Source organism: Dicentrarchus labrax, unplaced genomic scaffold (genome assembly GCF_905237075.1).
Source record: "Dicentrarchus labrax unplaced genomic scaffold, dlabrax2021, whole genome shotgun sequence".
Classification (NCBI taxonomy): Eukaryota; Metazoa; Chordata; class Actinopteri; family Moronidae; genus Dicentrarchus; species Dicentrarchus labrax.
Window position 1 is genome coordinate 13,528,697 of NW_026136710.1, and position 20,869 is coordinate 13,549,565.

The 20,869-nt window shown below is 39.0% G+C and overlaps 2 protein-coding genes across 4 annotated transcripts in view; one reads left to right on the top strand and one right to left on the bottom strand.

Annotated features, from left to right (window-relative positions):
* Window positions 1–3,746, bottom strand: part of jak2a (Janus kinase 2a) — an 18,617-nt gene extending 14,871 nt beyond the window's left edge. The window contains 1 exon segment of the mRNA XM_051412090.1: window positions 3,485–3,746. Within this exon segment, the coding sequence (XP_051268050.1) occupies window positions 3,485–3,746 (262 nt within the window).
* On the top strand, window positions 3,718–19,437 carry LOC127370231 (zinc finger and BTB domain-containing protein 26-like). 3 transcript variants are annotated; one of them, XM_051412093.1, is made up of 4 exons: window positions 3,718–3,799; window positions 16,870–16,942; window positions 17,273–17,591; window positions 17,840–19,437. In XM_051412093.1, the coding sequence occupies exons 3-4, from the start codon at window positions 17,283–17,285 to the stop codon at window positions 18,872–18,874; spliced, it is 1,344 nt and encodes a 447-aa protein (XP_051268053.1). In that variant the 5' UTR covers window positions 3,718–3,799; window positions 16,870–16,942; window positions 17,273–17,282; the 3' UTR covers window positions 18,875–19,437. The 3 variants fall into 3 exon arrangements, with proteins under 3 accessions (XP_051268053.1, XP_051268051.1, XP_051268052.1); XM_051412091.1 differs by lacking the exon at window positions 3,718–3,799 and adding an exon at window positions 14,713–14,798; XM_051412092.1 differs by lacking the exon at window positions 3,718–3,799 and adding an exon at window positions 14,779–16,776.
* The last annotated feature ends 1,432 nt before the right edge of the window (window positions 19,438–20,869 follow it).

A 20,869-nucleotide genomic window follows, 5' to 3' on the forward strand; every position in this document is an offset into this window, starting at 1 on the left:
CTCTGTACACTGCAAACAATTCTGCGACTGCTTTGACAATGATATATGATGACAACTACATAACTCTCTCAGCAGTGTATTTCAGGGGATTTAGGAGTTACTTGTGTTGATTCAATGAAAACAACAATTACACCCCCAGCTTCCCTGCTGCTCAAAGAGTGGTTAACAACTTGAAAACAGAAGTTCCCATGGATTGTTTCTATTTTTTGTTTGCCTGTTTGCCAGGAGTGTTGTTCAAAATGTTCACGACTTTAGTTTAGGATGAAGAATGATGATGGTGCACAGAGGCTATCAACCTTGGCATTGATGGCTGTTACCACGTTATCTGACAATAACAGCCTACTACAGGAACATTTAATTCAGAATTTTGACATTTTGACATATTCCCATATGTCTGTGTCTGTGTTTTTTTGTTTCTGACCATTCCCACAACTTCTCATTTTGTCTTCAAAACAGTAGTGGCTGAAGTGGGTCATTAGAAGACAGAAAATGTCATCACACAGCAGGAAGCACTCACAGGAGTGAAGCAATAGTATGAGGGTGCATAAGAGGAAGTATGCTTAACCACAACAGGGGAAGTGAAGTTAAAGTACAAAGGCTGATCTGTAAGCAACTCCTACTTTGTATTAATTATTATTATTCTTAAAAAATTAAAAAGCAATGCACTGCAGAGTAAATTACTGTAATTACACACCGTAGGAGCTGGGATGCATTCTATGTTATACAGCTAGGTCTGACTGCTGGGAATGTGAATATGTTTGACTTCAACCTGGTGGTGATTTGACATCCCGACCTATTCCCTTGCTTTAGCAAATCTAACTTTAATGCTTCTTGTACCCTTGGACTGCAAACTTATGTATCCTAATATCCTATTATGAAACCAACTCAAACTTTAAGTGTAAAGGCTAACCAGACAGACATAGCACATCACTCACATGAATGTTATTTAACTGCTGTTAAACCATGAAAGGGGAAAAGGCAAATGAAGGAGGAAGGCCAAAGTAAAGTCTGAGAACAAAGGAACCTGAAAACTAAAAAAGAAAACAAAAGCAAGTGGACAAGTGAAAAAGGGGAAGATAAAAAGGAGAAAGAGAGAGGTTGTTTCTTATCTGCCCAAGACAGAATGGAGCAAGAGAGTGTGGCAGGGACAGATAGAGTTAAGGCGGAGAGGAAAACAGCCACAACAGTCGACAACTTCCTGATTTTAGTTTGCTTGAAAGAAAAGCCCTGGTAAAAGGCTAGTCTGAACACGATAGTACCGTAGTTTCCGAAAAATAAACACTGAATCGGCTCTGATGAAGTGCCTCCAGGAAATTCTAAAGAAATAAAGTTGGATAAATTTGCTCTCTCTAATAATTAAAGAGGACACCAGGAGAAATGACTGATGGTGACTGATTCATCAGGAGGATTTGCATCTTCACAGGGATTCATCCCAATCACCACCCAATAGTAGAACTAAAGAAGCCATGAAAATAAACACTAAATGTTCTTAAACTTCAGTCAACCTGTCTCAGTACAGCTCAGAGCCATAAACTGTACTGCCCCTACATGACTACTGGCTCAAAGCATTTTCCAACTGTACTGAAGTGAACGACAAAAGATTCAGCTTTTCTCTATACAGATAGGAAACAGCATGAAATTTCCCAATAAGGCGTTGGGCCAACAGCTTGGCATAGATAATTCAAGCCTCTGAACACTACCAGAGAGCTGAACAACATTCTTCCAAAAGACATTCCCTCATTTGGTATTGAGAGGGATGAAGATAGTCAAGCTTTTCCCATGTTGACACACATCTGACAGATATTTCATCGATCAATATTTATTCATTACCTACATCAGAAATGTGACATCTTGTCCTTGTTCTGGGCAGAGTATGGTTAGTATGAGTATTTGTTGAAGGGAAACGTAATAACCTTAAGTTCTAACTCAGTCAGGGCTCCAGACTAACTTTTTGCATTGGTTGCACTGGTGCGCCTAACTTTTTTTTTTTTTTGGTGCACCAGCACAAAATTTAGGTGCACCCAAATTTTTCATTGCGTCGCCTTTAACGCCATAAGGTCACCTTTTATCGCTCTCCATAACTTTTATATAATGTGAACGATTTTTAAACAAGAATAAGGTGTAAAGAAATGCTTGTCTTTATTTGAAGCACAATTATATATAAAAAGAAAAATAAAGTGTTTAAAGTGCTTCACTGAGCTGAAATTGAACATTTCAAACTAAAACACTAAGCAAAATAAAACATTTCCAAATAAAAGAGGACCTGATTACTACTACCTGCCGCTGAAATGCAGCTGGGAGAGGGGCCACTTTCTCTACACACTTGTCACGGCATATCGTGTGTTTTTTAGACATGTTGTGTTTTTTTTAAGTTTCGATACGAAACGTTGTTGACCCGCTCACGAATGCACTATTTCCGGCCATATTCTGACAGTACACGCAGTGCATTGCGTTGCGTCCTTTGTTGTACCTCAGCCAGGGAAATTGTTTCAGCCAGTTCTGTCTGAAGGAATATATTGTGGCCTTTTTAATTTGGGTCTCGGAGCCGGGCTCTATCCCAGACTCGGTGGTCTCCTCCTCTGGTTCCGAGTCTGATGCTGTCGCCGAAGGACCGGGTCTCGGCAATTTTTAAACACACGCGACTAAGCGCGGTGAACAGGACCACAGCCAATCAGAGGCAAAGACCCGCCCGAGCTCTGTCTCTCATTGGTTTAGATCGCGATATGATCCTACCATGAGTGTGTGAGTTCGGTCACAGGAGAACAGAGAGATGATGCGCTTGCGAAATAAATGTATGTTTCCACCCGGGCAGCGTCAGGTGCACCAGTGCGACCTAGAAAAATGATTAGTCGCACTCTGTCAGTCCTAGCCAGGTTCCCCACTCTTTGACCAAGGTGGCAGCATCTATGACACTTAAACACAAGCTTCACACTATTTGCATTTATGGTCCAGTCTACGATCCACACAAGTAGCAAGGCTTTTAAAAGCAGTTGCATATACATAAGACTTAATGCCTTTCTGTTCTTACTTCTACATGTATTTATGTTTCAATTTGATACTTAGTGTGACTGCATGTTCAGCACAACAAAAATGGTAGTGGGAATGTGCCTTTCATTTCCAGTGTTTGTGTATAATGAAAAGTAAGTAAGATTACTGTTTGAGACTATTTAGTCAAACAATGTTTATATAGCCTGAACCATTCAGAGTTAGAGTGATTTCTCAGCGATACAACACAAATAAAAGCAGAAGTTCACGATGTTGTAGAAACAACCAGATATGTGGTGATAAAAACAAGGACAAGGACTAAACAGTGAACTATTCAAGGTTTTGAACACAAATTGTTCAAATGCTACATGGTGAATCAACAGCCTGTTAAACAGTACAATACAATACATTGCTCAACAGATAAACTTTTTTATGAATAAATTAAACTATATTTTGTGTGTGTTGCAGACATCAGAACTGAAATACTTTTGTGACTCACCACACGCTGTCGCTGCACTGATGCACAGTTCCTCTGCTACGTACTCCCCGGGTGGAAAAGTGAGGACACTTTCTGAACCGTTGGCCCCACCGCCTCCTCCATCCTTCCCTACGTGGTAAAGGTGGACAGTGAGGCAGGTGGCTTCCTTGTCCTGCTTGGGGTCGAGTCCGGTGACTGGCTCGAGGTCAGAGAGGAGGCCATTGCGGTTTGCTGTGGGACCAGAGGTGGGTGGGTCCATGTCTGTCAGCAGAATACAGGCCATGTGCTGTTTAAAACGAACATCAACCTGTCAAGGCACGAAACAATAAGACACAGGTAAGAATGAGAGTGAGCAGAAAAGTTTAGAATATACTGTAGTTCTTGGACCATCCACAGCTTTCTGGCTGACTTGACAAGTTACTAGAGTCTACAACCATGTTAGCGCTCTATGAAGCTGTACTTAGGCACAGCAATGCTTTAAGATTAATGTGAACAGCAGCATACCAACATGCTCATATTGTAACATGCACTAGCACGGCAACATTAGCTAATTAGCACTAAACACATAGTATACCAGAGGCTGATGGAAGTGGTAAGGAGTGAGCTGTGGTACATGAGGCTTGCTCTACCAGGTGAGCTACCAGGGCACCCTTTGAAAACTCTTATTCGATTCAGAGGGTCTGAAAAAAACAAATTGGTCTTCATTTTTCTGTGTGAGATAGCAGACAGATTTTCAAGTGGTTGGAATAACTTGATGTCATGTCACACTATGTTTACTTAAATCCACTAGTGTTCATAATAAGATTAAAATGCCTAATGTAAACACCTTAATCACAGTAAAAGAGGGTGATTTTCATATACATTTCATTCCTTTCCCAGAAGCGCCAGGTTAAAGGATGAGATTTTTTCTCTTTATCATAATACCTTCATCTACTATTCTTGGAGTATATGTTTTCTTGTGTATGCTCCCTAATACCGAAATAAAGGTTCCTTAAAAGAATTATATTTTGTGAAATTCAAATAAAAATGCAGAGAGAAGAGGTGAATATGGTGAGATTTTAGAGGCAAAATTAAGATTATAAACCACAGCTGGAATACACTGAGAAGACCCTAAAGTGAGTTACAGCAGATGTAGGTAGTGGTAAGTGAGTCATATTTCATCATTAATGTTTATACTGAGCATTGTAGGCTGTATCTTGGCTAAGGCAGCTTTGCTTGCAGACGTCTCTATAAAACAAATTATGGCTGCATGATACTGTAAAAACTCCTTTTGCAAAATTCTTTGTATTTAAATCTGGAGTAGTTTAAGAGTAACGCTTGGACAGAACAGCACATTTATTCCTGACCAGGAGACCACAGCCATTTGGAACAGTGGCTGTTTCAGATGCTTGAGATGCTACTGTATCTCTCTCTATAGGCATAAACTGTTAGCGGACACGAAATTTGCATTACTTATCATCAATTGCGTTTATGGTTGCTTATCAGAACACATAATTACTTATCACAAGACTGCAGAGCAGTATACACAGTGCCCTAGATTTCTCTCAGCAGTTCTAGTTTGTAAACGATACACTAAATGCATTTCTGCACACAGAACAAATTTTGGTACTTTCTCTATACAAAGTTTCTAATATTTTGTCATTATCTGTCAACCAATGAAAATGTATTGTGTTTAATCCGACTGATATTTTTAATATACATTCTGTAGAACTGTTTAAGTATATCAGTTAAGTAATATTTGACAAATTATATGTTTATTGGCCATGCTAGCAGAATATCTCAACGTTTTATGGATCTGGTACAGTCATCCATATTGAGCAGAGAATGAAGCCTGCTGACTTTGGTGATCCCCTGACCTTTACTTACGCCACCAGCAGGTTGTCATTTGTGGTTTTGAGTAAAATGTCCTGATGCCCTGACATTTGAGATTGCACATATTCATGACTAAAATGAAATGCAAAAACTTGATGATGATGATGATGATGATGATGATGATAAGTTGGATGATCCCCTGACTTTTCATCTAGTGCTATGATTAGATCAGCATTCATCATCATCATCATCAATTCCTCCAATACTTTGGTTTATAACTAAATACTTGCAACATTTTCATTAGCCTCAGCTGTACTGTGTTTAGCATGCTAACACAGAAAGCTAAGATGGTAAAATATTATACCAGCTTAGCATTAGCATGTGTGCATTGTGAGTATGTTAGCATGCTGATATTAGCATTCAGTACAGTCTCACAGAGCCACTACCATGGCTACAGACTGTTAGTCTTGTTTTATTACTATTCTGTAAGCCACAGAGCTTTATCGTCCTATTATGCTTCAATATCCCTATATGGTATCAATGAAAGTCATTTGGCATATGTTGACATGTTAATAGTATTTTCACTACCATTTAACTATCTAATTCTATTTATGATAATGTCAATAATGTCATTTTATGAACTTGTTATTATAATATTTGTATCCTTATATTTTATCACAGCTTAAAGTTGATTTTTGCTTTTTTCTGACTGTTTTATCCTCCTTGATAATATTTTATTTGGCTATGGCAACAGTTCACTGTCATCAAATGTAATTAATTGCCCTGAGAGAGTAATGCCATTGTTGATGACAATCTTTGAAATCTAATTTTGCTGTTCAGCACTGCATTGTAAAGAGGGAACACACTGTAAATGAAAACATAACGTGGATAGACCATTACTGTTTTCAAGTCAGACATTGAAACTCACTCCTCTAGTACATGACTCTGCATTGGTGATAGACCGATTAATCGGTTGGACAATTAATCCAGCCGATTATTTGGCATTTTGAGATAATTGGCATCAGCCGGTGTCTGTGCTCAGGAGGCCGATCAACAAAAAATTCTTCAGACACATCAGCAGGCAGTCTCGTCAGTGTGGCTGCTGTGGACCGATGTTAGCAGTCCCTCTTGTGAGTTTTGAGAATATCAAGGTTGGTCTCGAGCCCTGTACTATAACTCTAATACATCCTGCTGTAAACATATACATGAATCCCGTATAAAACAGAATAGAATAGAATTATACATGACTTCTCTTTGTTTTGATATAGGCATTATATATCGGCCATCCACAGCCCTGCTCTCTAAATATCAGCATTAGCCATTGAAAAAATGATATATCGGTCGACCACTACTCTGCACTGTATTTGATTACAGGCTTGCTTTCCAATATTTCATTATGTTTTGCCTTGTTACAGACACACAGACATGTCATTTCCATGTAAATATGACACAAGCTGTGTGTGTAAGGTTGAGATGGCTTATAGATATTGAAGAAAAATTAATAATACAGTATTTTTAATCTATTTTTGGAGATAGATATTGACAAGACTAACTTCACTACACCAGTAACACGCCCCACCCACTGAAAAGCTCCAAGCATCGCACATTTGAGCTCTGCTGGTGTACCAAAGCCAAACAAGGGTGGTATTATCAGCTGATAAAAAAACCATGAAGAGGAAGTGCAACAGTATGAACACAAACACAACATAAACAAACCAGACAAACATTACTGGGAGATAAATAACAAACAAAATAATAATATACTGTAGACAATACAAAATCAAATGTTCCTTGACAGCAATAACAAAAAGACTACTAATCCATCCAACTGAAATCATTGCCATACATATTTATATCCTTTAGGTTTACATATATCTAGTTAATCATATATGCCCTGTGAAGGATCATCCCAAATGGGCCATAAAAGGCCTGGAACTAAATAGATCATCAAATGCAATTTGCATGGGGTGGCATTCTGCAACAACTGAACACTAACTCTTTTTTCTGAATTTGTATGTCAACTAACCTGACCTCCAGTACATTTAGTACCCTGTGTTTTTCTCAAGTATTTAGCATCACAGTGGCTGGAGTCCAATGTTAGTCGGTTAAAAGTTTCCATGTAAATTACATCATGTAGTTTAAAAGTGTAACGTAATGTTAGACTGCTGGCCTGTCAAAACCGCAACTGGAATTAATAGATCAAATACTGATGTAACTGTGAGCTGGAGATTTCAATAATGGGCTTGTGTAAATATTGAGATATTTTATAGCAGATTATAGTTTACAGTATTTATATGTTTTTTTTTTGGTTGAGAAGACTTGAACTTTTTATGGTTCTCTAGCAAACGGTGTAGACTTTCAGCAACAACCTGCCCTATTCAAAGATAATAATGTTTTACAGTGGTCTTATTTCAAGTTTCACAATCACAATCAGGGAAATTGGCTATTACAATAACAGATACTATACAGTTAGTTAACAAGAACATTTATTCACTCAAATCAACCATTTCACACAGACACACACGGCCAGACTAATTAAAACAATAAAACATTTTAACAACTAAAGTAAATATAATCTAGTAAAGCTTTAAAATCTCTCAAAGGAAGGAGTCTCCCTAACCTCAAGATGTGTTGCAGTAAATTCCAGCAGTAAGGTACTGAAAACCAGTCTTCCTCAGTTCAGAGATGGTATGATCATTGAAAGCCGACTGTAACCTGGAGAAGGCCTGGTTTGCAGTCGGGCTGAGTGCATACAAGATGGCATCTTCAGCAGTTCAGCATAGGAAAAGACACATTTATGTACTGAGTAAATAGCACTGGGAGCTAATATTGAACCTTGAGGGACACCATAACCATATGGTTGATAAAACACACTAATGGTCCCTCGCCTCCCAGAACACATGTTCTTAGTGTTTGCTGCAGACAACTGTACAGTCTGACTGATCCTGAGCCAGTCAAATAAAAACATAAAACAAGCATCAAATAGGTTTCGGATCTGTTCTACAACATATAGTACTGCTCTAACTTTATGATGGCAAACCAACTCAATTTTACAGTACTGCTAAATTAATAAAAAGGTTTAAAATATTCTAACTTAAAAAAAGAAAATGTGTTGGTTGCAATTAGAATTCTGTTGCATTTTAAAATAAATTACAAACATTAACTGAGTTACAAACATTTGCAGGCAAATTGTATGTACATTTTAACTGTGTCATTTATCTTCTTTGACAGAGTACCTAATTCTATGAAGGACACAGCACAGACGTCAGTACAAAGTTAAACTGATAACTAAGCAAATAATTATTCAAAGTATTGTTGTGGTTAACAAGCCCTCAGCAGGTGATTACATTACATACATAGTTGGAGACCTTTGATATATGAAAGAGGAAGGTTGGCACATGTTTAAGAATACAGGAAAACACTGCTCTCTAACTTTTTGTCAGTGTGTTTACACACCCAAAACGTTTATCATGCAGCAGACAGGCAGAGACTTAGACCAGTTCCTTTCTGTATCTTATCTGGCTCTTGGTGCTAGTTGAGGTCAGACCTATCAGCTTGGACACATTTTGCCCTTAATGGCTGCTCGGCTCCAGTGCCGACCGCAGCCACTTTAATTGGCTTCTGGCCATTTTGCCCTTACCAAGCAACTGGGCTTCCTTTAATCCACAATTACTGGATATGTCTGCAAATCAGTTTGAGCCTACATTTTTTGGCTGCAATTTTAGTGACCCCCAGCTGGTCCAAACCAAGGCATCAACTTTTCTAAATATAGTAGTAAGTTTGTTCCTTAATTATATTTTCCCTACATTTTTAGGTATGTCAATAAAAATGTTGTATTTCAGCAGTGACATATTTTATCTAATAGGCCATTTCCACATTTGGACAAAAGCACAGGTGGTAATAATAAAATGAATTATGGCTTCATTATGTAACAGAGCCATCGTTAATGTCATTAGGAAAACCTGTGATGAGTTAAACATATCTGCTGTGAAAAAGGCATGTCAAAATAATAATTTAGACTAATTAGCCTTTTGTAAATTATAATGCATTTTGACTGAGCAGTATAAACATTCTGCTACATATCTATAGAAATATAGAAGTCAGTTCTGGCCAAATGGTTGTAAAGCACTGCCAAATGTTAATACATTATACATGACATGAAATATGAAATATCAAAGCATAGTTGAAAACAAAATCAGCACACAGTCAAAAGAGAGGATACCATATTGAGGCAGATTTAAGAATGAAGCAACAGGTTGGTCTACACACTGTTGGTCTTCTCAGTGTTTCTGAGTACCAGCTGTTGAGTCTAACTATAACAGCGCAGCTCTGTGCTGTAACAAATATTTTATTTTATGGGGCATTCTATGAAGAGAATAAAAATACTTTATTCATTTTGACATTTGGCTTTCACCTCACAAAACAGTCTATGCGGCCCCAGCTTTGCTTGCAGGTCAGGGAATGGGTATTATCCATGTCTTACGGCAAAGCAAATACAATTAGCAGGGATAAAGTAGCAATAATATCAAAGTTACAACAACATAAAAACTCACTATACTAAACCTGGCAAACAATTTTGATTTTCTTAAGTAAGAATGATAAAAAAATATCTGGTTCCAGCTTCTCAAAGGGAAACAATTCCTGGTATTCTAAATCTTCTATTATAATAAACTAGCCTGGCATCGCCAGAATAATTCACATCATAATCTGCCAGAGCAAATGACATTATGAGCTTGCCCAGATTTGTCTGGTTCCCAGGCTAATAGTAAACTTAATACCTTTGGGTTGCAGATTGTTGACAAGGCAAAACAAGCTGAGAAAGTATGTCAATTTGTCATTTCAGACATTTTATAGATGAAATGATTAATCCAGAAAATAACAGATTAATCTACAAGTGTCTGTGGGGAGTAATAATGAGAGGGTTACTAATAAGGGAGGCTACCATCAGACCTATAAAAAAATCTGATGGCGACCACCAGCCACCTACAAAAAGGCCCACCTTAAAAACAATCCATATCAGTGTATGTTATATTGATATTATATTATTATATAATACTTTCATCGCTTTACCTTGATGTCAGACAGCCTTTTGATAAGGCACTACATTCTCAACTGTAGAACTTCCATATTCCTATGCATAAGCCTAACCTTGTAGCCCTCTACTGTATGGATAAGTACCTCCTACAACCCCACAAAAAACCCTAACTATCCCTTTAAGCTTTTTGACTATGACGATAAACAGGATGTTTTGTGTTACCAGACACATCAGCAGAAACACATTATCCCAAACATGAAGCCGGGTGCTGGCAGTATCACGCTGTGGGGGAAATCTGCTCATGGTCCTTGTGCCACTTGACAGAGCGTGTGCAGTTTTGCAACAAGGTAGAATTCCAGTGTCCAGATGTGCAAAGCCGACACAGACAAATTCACTGCTGTAACTGCTGGGAAAGTTTTCTCTAAAGATTTGGGTGTGTGAAAAGGCTGTTATGTGACAAAAATTTTAAATTATTTATTATTAATGTCCAAGTGTCTATCACGTAATCATTTGGATTTGTCTCATTTAGCTTTACACAGGCCCACAACCTCAATACCTCTTGGCCCAGCTAGTGTTGCTAGAAAACAAGCGAAAATCCCCTCAAAAAACACTTAGCTAAGTTCTGGGCGGCATGTGTGAAATATGAACAATCAGCACCACAAATATGCAGCCAGGTACTGATGATTTAGTGTGAAAGCTGCTGGCCATCGATGATTCAGTCTACTGCACGAATTGTCGCTTTAGGGGGAGAGGGTTGTATAGCTGAGTATTTGCAAAACAAGATTCTTTGGTTTGTGACACCTTGAGTCATACAATACTATATGATACTCCTGGGTCATGGATGATGGACTGAATGGAGGCTTCAGATGGCAGCCGGTTTGCATTATGTCACGCCACCAGTCAATGCCTAAAAGAGGTTTCTCATTTAGGAACTCAACAATAATTTTAGTCTGTGACACACCTAGTCATGTTTTGACAAGTAACCCCACTCCATCTATTGAAGCGTTGTGGCTCTCTTAGAGGGTTAGCTATGAAAATCCCCTTTTCTCTTTTGGCAAGATACCCTGATGGGTTTTTTTTTTTTTTTTTTTTTTCAAAAGCCTCCTTCAATATCTTTTCTCACATGCTAAACTAAAAAAATCAATCAAAAGGGGACACAAGGCTAGGAAAGTTTCTCAAAACCATTGGTTTGACTGTAATCTTTAGTCACTGAACAAACAGTACATTAATAGAGTTGTGTCTAAAGTTCATATTGTCCTGATGTTACTGCTCACACTTTTATACTGACACAACGCTGTAGTTGTTTGAGCAAGTTTACACTTTCCTCAAAGTGTCTACAAAATGTACCCAAGCAGTGCACTTACTTTATGTGCTGATGATTTGAAGTCAACACAATACTCTTGTAAATTACACTTTCTTCTGGTGTTACTTCCTACTGCAGCAGGGTAGCCAGTAGACACTTGTTGCTCACTACTAATGCACATGGTTCTGTATGTTGATGATGTATTCTGTATCTGCTCTGTAATCTTTGTTCATCAATGAAGAAACAATATACCACTTTCATACAGTTTTCTCTTCATGAAACCGGCTTTCACGAAGAGAGCACATGCTATATGCTTTCCTTTCCCTCATGAAAGAAATGAAGTGTGAGTAAAAGGCATTACAGGCAGCTTTGTCAGAGGAACTTCACATAAAGGGACCCACAGTTTGAGTGACCATGTGTAGCTGAAGGTTATGCACACTTTGACAGAACCTCAAGCCACTTAACAATGAATATATTATGTCCTGAGAGTTGACTGGAGGTATAAAAAAATATTTTAGGCAGTTTGAGCACAAATATTCTCTAACAGTTTAACCTCTGCGCTGGCCTCTCTCACTATTCTGTCATCCCTTAACATCTCACAAAAAAAAGTCCTGTTTCACATTATGTCATTAACAAAATGTACAGCAAAGGCAATTTCCCATTTCATTTTACCCTAAACTACACCGTAGTGTGGGATGTTTCATTCTCTTGAGTTCAGACCTAGCTGCACATCTCTCTATGATCCAGCACTCTGATTGCATTGAACATTATTTTGGCAAAGATGTGACACAGTAAAACAAGCAACCGTGCCTTTGATCATGCCATTTGTTCTATTTTAAACTAGCCAACTAATTTTTTCTCCATTACAGCAGCTGACAGTGCAGTTCTTTGTATGTGACCTGGATAAAACTTGCAGAATGTTACACATGATCCCTGATGCAAGAATAATGTACTTTCCCCATACATGTCTGTCACTGATTCTTCCAGTAAAGACCTAAACAAAATATGCTAAGCAGACTGTAAGTGCTTTGACAAGTAGCCTAATGAATCAACACTGCCTACATACAATTGAAACATCATGTAAAATAATCTGAATTTTGAAACATCAGAACATTTACACAACAGCACACCATTTACAGCACGTCTAACCCTACTTAGAGTACCCAAGTAAATATACTACTAAATATTGCTTTGTTGTGATAAAAGTTGAGTTAATGCAGTATTCACTCCCTCTGTGCAGTAGTTCCCTTAACAAAGCGTACAGTCAATTTAAGAATCCATATTAGCATTGTTGGTTTGGGGATGACTAAAACATTGCAAACAACACTGCTCCCCTTCTCAAAACCAGAAAACAGAGTCTACATTATGAAGCTTGAACTGGAAAATAACCTGAGTGTTCTGAGGAGAATTAACTAACCTGGCTTGTAAAATAAATCATCATTAGGATGAGCATCATGAGGCTTCACCATCAGCAAACTAAATATACACTCAATTACCAGTTTATTAGGTACACTAGTTAAATTTAATTCAGTCTGACCGAACCACCCTGCAGTAATCTGACCTATATGAAGATTATCATGTTCGGGTTTTGTTTAATCTGATTTAGAGAAATCCCCTTTTCTGCACCTTATTGACAAGCTCTAATAATAACTAATAATAATATCTAATTAATATAATCTAATAATAGAAATACAATTCAACAGCATTAATACCAGCATCCACTAAAACGACCAAAAAGTTGAATCAACACGTCTCAAAAACTGTTTGGATTTCGACAGCGAGCGATAAGTGAGCCAGGCTGATGAATTGGCCAACATCAGCTTATCACAGTATTATCAGTATTGGCATTTACTGTATGTAACAAGAATTTGCAGTACACACATGCCATGCATGCATGAGGTAAGTGTGTCTATTATGAAGTTTGTCATTCAGAGAGAACTGACTGAAGGTATTTGTTTAACCATAAAATCTCCTACTTAGTGCAACTCTAGGTCACAATTCTTTTATTACCACATTTAAGGGATCCTTATACATTTTTTTCCCCTTATATGTTATTTTTGTTTATGTCATCCATGTTAAAGAAATAAATATTGTCCAACACACTGTTTATGTTCAGCATCTGCCACAAAAATCCCCAAATTACAATACTGACTTCTTAAACAAAAATCAATCATTAAAAAGCCTCATTAAGGTAGCATTTGTTGATTGATATTAGCTTCAGATAGCTGTACCTGATAAACTAACAACTGAGAATAAACATAAAAACCTATAGTGAAATATCACACCTGGCAAAGAAGCACATTAATATTTCACATCTTAGTAACAGGATCAATTCAGTATATAAATCTCTGCTTTCTGTTTCATTCTTATTATTTTAACTGTTAACCACGTAAACAAAAGTTCTTTGGGGGGGAGGGAGTTACACTTTTGTAGGATGTAACACTTTAGCTGCAGGTCTATCACAGACCAGCTGATTTATAGTTAGCGTTAACTGTAAGAGGCTAAGCTAACTGCTGTCAGTTGGTTTGTAGGGATTCACGACACAACAATACACACACACACACACACACACACACACACACACACACACACACAGAGAGAGAGAGAGAGACAACTCACTCTCACTGGTGTCTTCTGATGTCCTGTGGCTGCTTGAGTTGTCCAAAATCAAACACCGGGTCCCGCCTGTCGGTCTGTCGGTCCTTGTAGTCCAAGACAAGAGTCGCTAGTTAGCTAGCCACGGACCTAACGGCTGACGTTAGCTGTCAACAAAAGTAGGTTTGCGTCGCTAACGTTACTTCCCTCCGGTTAACTGCCATTCCGTCGTCTTCACATCTTCTCCCGAACTATTTCCACGTCCCAAGCTCTTTGTTGTTTGCCTGACATGACGCTTTGGGTTTTAGCTTCGTTGGAAAAACGCAACTGTTAACTGACACCCTGACTCACCCTGAGCTGTCTCCTCATATGATAGTAGACGGTACGATGATGATGATGATGATGATGATGGTGGTGGTGGTGGTGGTGGAGGTGGTGGTGGTGAGGGCGGAGCACGATGCCTCCAACCTTCGCGCTGTGTCTGACCCACTGACTCTGAGTTTGCTTCTTCCGTGTTTGACACGGAAGCTTTTGTTTTGTTTGTGTTTTACACTGAAATGTAGAGTGAATCCCGGAGCCAGTGATGGAATGTAACTAAGTACATTTACTCGAGTACTGTACTTTACTACTACTTTAACGTGTTAAGTTATATATTTTGTGCTAGTTTTTGGTTCGACTCTACAACCTTTATAGACAATTATAATTACTTTCAGGGGAGGATTTTACAGGTACTTAATCTGTAATGAGCATATAAAAGGCATCCACAGACCTGATAATGATGCAGTATGCCTTACAGGAGCCATTCTGTGTAATGAGTAGGCTACTTTATACTTTAGGTATATTTTGCTGGTAATATTTCCAAAAAGTTAGGATATTAAAAATTTAGAAAACAATACATGACATAATTTTTGTATATGACAAAAACATCTAAAAAAGTATCCTTTTAAAGTTACCCCTACCTTTATATTTACAATTCAAGAAAACTTTATGATTGTTGGAATTATAACTATTTTGACTTTTCGCTTCCCCTATAACTGAGCCCTGCCTTGCAATGCTTGTTGGTTTGTTTCACTATTATTGTGTGCACTGGTAAAAGTGAGCATCACAGGGTGCACGGGTAGTGTGTGCTCCCCCCCATGTAGGCAGCAGCCAGGGTTTGGTTTCCACCTGTGGCCCTTTGCTGCATGTTGTCGTCCCCATTTCTCTTCTTTCTCCCCTCTTTCCTGTCTATTGTCACCTGTCCTACCAGATAAAGGCAAAAAAGCCCCCAAAAATATATCTTTAAAAACTGAGCGTCACACATTGAAAACATTAACTGAAAAGATTTTAAAAAGAGCTAGCTGCTGGAAGTGAAACAAAGTGGACTTAATTAGTTGTAGTTGTAGTTTGTTTGACTGGGGTTTATCTTCTTGGCTCTTTTCTACAGCTGAAAGGTCAGCTAAATTTACTGCAATATAAAATACAGATCTTATATAACTTATTATAAGTATAACTTATACACATGTTTTAATATATTATGTAGTAAAGGCACTGTAAAGGTGTGTGTAGGTCAAAAAGGTTATTCCTATTTGAGAGTCCTGGACTAGTTGAAGACCTGGAAAAAGGTTCAGCACGGTCACCCCCTCCTCTCGTTTGTGTTGCACCTTTGCATTAATGTGGTCCCTTTGCTGGGCACCTATGAGAAGGAAATTGAGTTATAAGTTGAAACAAGTTAAAAATATCCTTATCCTCTGAAATAAATCAAAACAGCATGGCAGCCCTAAGTTTATTAACTCCCTACAGCTCATCCAACCACTGATTGTCCTCACATGCTTTCTCTTTTTGGATCAATTCAATAAATGCATATTTTGGGTGCAACCTCTAAGAGACATTTTTGCTTTTATGAGAGAGTTTTGCCTCAATCTTGGAGAACAGAAAAGGTGGTCAAACCACTTGTTCATGGGTTATTGTAGTTTACTAGAACTTCTGTTTTCTCTTCTGGAGGTTTCCGTAGACCACTAACCTCAGTGTCATATTCACTGTATCAGCATTGGAATGCAAAACGTACTGTGCATATTAATGAAGGCACATTTTGCAATTAACCACAGACATTGCATATTTTCAAGACACACAGAGGTTAAGGTCTGGCATTAGCAGTGGGGAGACAGGCTTCCATATAGGCCCATAGAGAAAGAATACAGAGAACATGTACACAAGAAGTCAACTGAACAACAATTAAATCCACAGCAGGAAGTGACAGCCTTTTTTGGCTCATTTTAAAAAATGTTCACTGCAAAAGTGCCCAGAGATTAACTCTAACTAACTCTTTAGAGTTAATTTCTGGGTACTTTTGCAGAATTTTGTGCACTGAAAACTTCAATATAAGTAATATTTTTTCTTTTTTCTCAGGACCCCCCGGGCCTTTGTAAAAAACAAACAAACTGAAGGCCATTGAAGGGGTTAATTAGTTCACGTGCTCCTGCACAACAGGCATTGCTGTCTAAATTTAAGATCCTCAGCAGAAAGCCAGAGGAAGTCGGGATGACTATTGCTTCCCAGCTGAGAGATGCATTTCATCCTCCTGCACGTGTAGCCCATTAACGTTTTTTTTCCGTCAATAATTGTGGTTAAACTGTCAGGCATCAGGCGAACAGAGACTCACTGTTCTCTCTAATTTAATAGTGGTTTCCAACCAAGAAAAGCAGACTTCTCACCCACTGGATGCATCATTCTCCGGATGAGCCTGCAGTAAAAGGTGGGGCTGGATGATCATGTCCATGTGCTTTCTCTCTCTCTCTCTGGTTAAAGATAGATTTAGCTTAATTGCAGACCAAAACCACTCATGATAACAATGATAGGATGTGGGATTTGTGATTTGGCAGTAGATCAGTGGGTATATGTACATTGTTTCACCAGGATTGCCAACATTTGTATCATGTTTAAATTTCAAAAATGTACTCTGTCCAACTTGAAGTAACAGAAAAGGCCCACAACCTATTTGAAAAGACAGTTCATCTATGCAGCTCACAGCTTTTCTGTATCCACACTCTAACAAACTGTGAACCAAATATTCTTTTAAATCCAGACGGACCATCATGTCAAGCTCTCCTGACACTCTACAGTTTTGTTTCCCCACCCACGGTGACTATATCCTCTGCAAAATGAATGCTCTAAGAAAGGAGCACCACCTTTGTGATATCACACTCCTCCTTGGGGGTCCACAATGCTCCACTGTCCAGCCTTTCCATTTCCACGGTCACAGAGTGGTGCTTGCAGCATCCTCAGATTTCCTGCGTGACCAGTTCCTGCTCCACGAAGGCCGTGCTAAGCTGAGTGTGGGTGTAGTTTCCAGTGTGGAAGTTGGCAAGAGACTTCTCCTGTCCTGTTACACTGGACTCTTAGAGGTGCGATATCAAGAGTTACAGTACCAAAGCAGAAATAAGGAACAAACATAATGTTAGAACAACAAAAGAGTGGGTGTTATGTGATATGAAACTTAAAGATGACTGTGACAACATTTCTCAGTGGTTGTAGTTTTGTTCTTGCGTGTGTGATTAAATTGTGTGCAAGTGGAAGTTGACATCTTGCACTTACACTTCTTTTTTTTTCTAAATAGTTTTCCTTGATTACCATTATATATCGATCACTGTAGGTGCCTCTGAGAGAGCTGGTGAGCTACCTGACTGCAGCCAGTGCGCTCCAGATGAGTCAGGTGGTGGAGAAGTGTGCCCAGGCCGTCTCCAAGTACCTCAGTCCCACACTGGCTTTCTTGAAACTGGAGAGAAACTCAGAGGAGAAGGAGATCCAGAAGCCAGGCAACCTCAAAAATCTGGACGAAAGGGATACAGCCCAGCCCAGCACCTGCATCCAAGAAGCAAGTTCCAGGGAACGGGGAGTAGTTGTAATTCAGTCCAAGTTGGGGGCCAGCCAGGACTCTAAAGTTGATGGTCAAGGACTGAAGGAGGCCAAAGATGATGAGAGAGTGAACATAGAATTATCTGAAGATGAAGAAATTCAGATTGTTCACACAAACAAGTCATCAGATCAAGATCACCACATGGCAGGTTCTCTAAAATGTAATCTGCACCCTCCTACAGATGTCCAGTATGAAGATTTGGTGGACAGTTCTCAGGACCAAGATGAGGATGCAGGGGAAGAGCAAAAAGAAGGGGAGGAAATGTTTTTACTGGCAGCTGAACTGCAAGAATGTGGAGAGCTGATGGAGTCCAATCTACTCTGCCGCTCGGGAGCACCTCTATCAAAGACTCATTGTTCTGCAGATGAGCAGACAGAACATTCAGACAGCATATTGATCCAGAGGCCCTACCTTTGCAGGAGGTGTGACAGAGTCTTCCAGCACCTAGAGAGCTACGTGGGCCACCTGAAGGAGCACAGACAGTACTTGTGTTTGGTGTGTGGGAAAGGCTTTTCCCAGAAGAGTAACCTGACCCGCCACATACGCGTCCACACTGGTGTCAAGCCTTTTCGATGCCCGCTGTGCCACAAGACATTTTCCCAGAAGGCCATGCTGCAAGACCACTTCAATCTGCACACAGGTGACAAGCCCCACAAGTGTAACTACTGTGCTGTGCACTTTGCACATAAGCCAAGTCTCAGGCGCCACCTAAAGGACATTCATGGTAAGAGCAGCCTGCAAAATGTGCTTGAGGAGGCTGTGGACTCATGATAAAGAGGCAGTTTAAGCACAAGATTAGATAATGCAGTTGGTTTTAACTGTTGTATATTTCGATACTATTTTGGGAGCATGTCAAATAAAGTCCCAGGAAGCACAATAAGCAATATGAGACAGATTACTCTGACGTGGAGGCTATTAAAGTTAAAGTAAATCAATTAAATGTTTTTATTATTTTCCGATTTTTCAGCAAAATCTCAGCGAATTGATGACCTCACTTTCTGCTACACCAGTGTCTAACATCACACTAATGCATTTGCTTGTAACATCTGTCTAATGGAAAGCAGTAAGGGTCCCTCTGTGCCTTCTGCAATGTTTTCTTGATCTCTCTGGGTACAGTACAGTGAATTAAGTCCTGTAGCATGCAGTGTACAGATTTCATTATATCATCTGCCATGTGTAATAATGAACTGAATCTCATATAAAGTTGAGTTGTGCATTGTGCCCAACAGTGTGCAGAGGGCTCCTACATTTTATATTGGTTGTGTGTACAGTCAACTAACTGTGTGCCTCTGTTGCTCTACAACCAAAGATATGCTTTTCCAAGAAGAAATAAAATGCCTTTACTGTTTAAACAACTATTTCTTGGCTTGTTTTCTATTTTTTTAAGACACACTGAATACTGTAAGATCTGTTTAATAAAGGCAGTTTGCCTGTATACAATTGAGGCTAGGGTTCACAGACAACCATTGCTTCTCCATTTGACCCCAGTGAAATTTTGTGCAGCTCACTGAGCATTATGTTATAAGTGAGTGGGTTCTCCCTGCATGGCTGAGAGGGTTTCCATGCTCTCTCACTCCATTCTTTGCCTTCACATCTCTCCTTTTCTTCTTCTTTTATCCTTTCAGCCTAGAAATGTAATTGTCACTCATCTTGGTGAATGGAACAGTAGTTGGTGCCCTCCTTAGGGCATCCGAGGCGCCGAGCCACTAACTTGAAATCGGCCTATGTGCAGACAAATAATGAACGCATGATGGGGTGTTCAGTACAGAAATTAGAGCAAGTATATGTATTGTGTGTGTGACATGAAGGAAGACAGAGACTACACAGAAATATAGTCAAAGATATATATATAAGATATATAAAGTATGTGTAGTGTAGTGTAAATGTACACACACACACAGCCAAACAGTAGATGTGGCATTTGGGGCACCTCCATTATGAATGAGAGACTGTGAGGTTTAAAATATGAGGATGATGAAGAACACAAGGAAGATAAAAGAATTGCGGTAAATAGAGGTGGGGATGAAAAGAGATAAGTGATTAAAATATTGAGAAAGAACATTTTATCTCTCTCTCTCTCTCTCTCTCTCTCTCTCTCTCTCTCTCTCTCTCTCGATATATATATGGTGGTGGTGGATGGAAAGATTGCGCAAGACCCTCAACCCCCAACAGTTCCAGTAAAGCGCCCAATGGATCAGTCTGTGGTTGTAAAGGTGTGAATGCGTGGAACTGTGTCTGAGTGGAGAGCAGGCTTAAAACCTTACAGTGAAGATTACTTTTGTTTGATATTTCTCTGAAGCTAGAATGCACAAATAATCATCTTTCACCAATTGGGGTATTCAGGAACATGAAAAACTTCTATTCAGCTCAACCAAAGAAGCCAATAAATGCTAACATATAAAACAGTCATAATATTGGTTGGTATATTGTCAACAACAGTGATCTAGGCTACTTGTCATAGTTGAGAAATTGAAGGAAGAGTTAAAAAGAGTAGAAAAGGAGTTTGTTCTAGTGAGGAAAAGTTGTTGCTGTTTCTAGCCTGACACACTGTAGTATTCTACATAAAGTTCACTAGAAGCTTATCTCAGACTCCTGTGGTATTCTGCACAGTTGTTTAACAGAAGAGTAGTGAACCAAGAGCTGAGGAACATAATTAGTATTACCTGAAGAAACACTAGTTTAGTGTTACACATGTTCAGGGTGACAGTGCTATTCCTAGTGTTAATTAAGCAGGCATAATGTTCACCATCTTAGTTCAGCATGTTA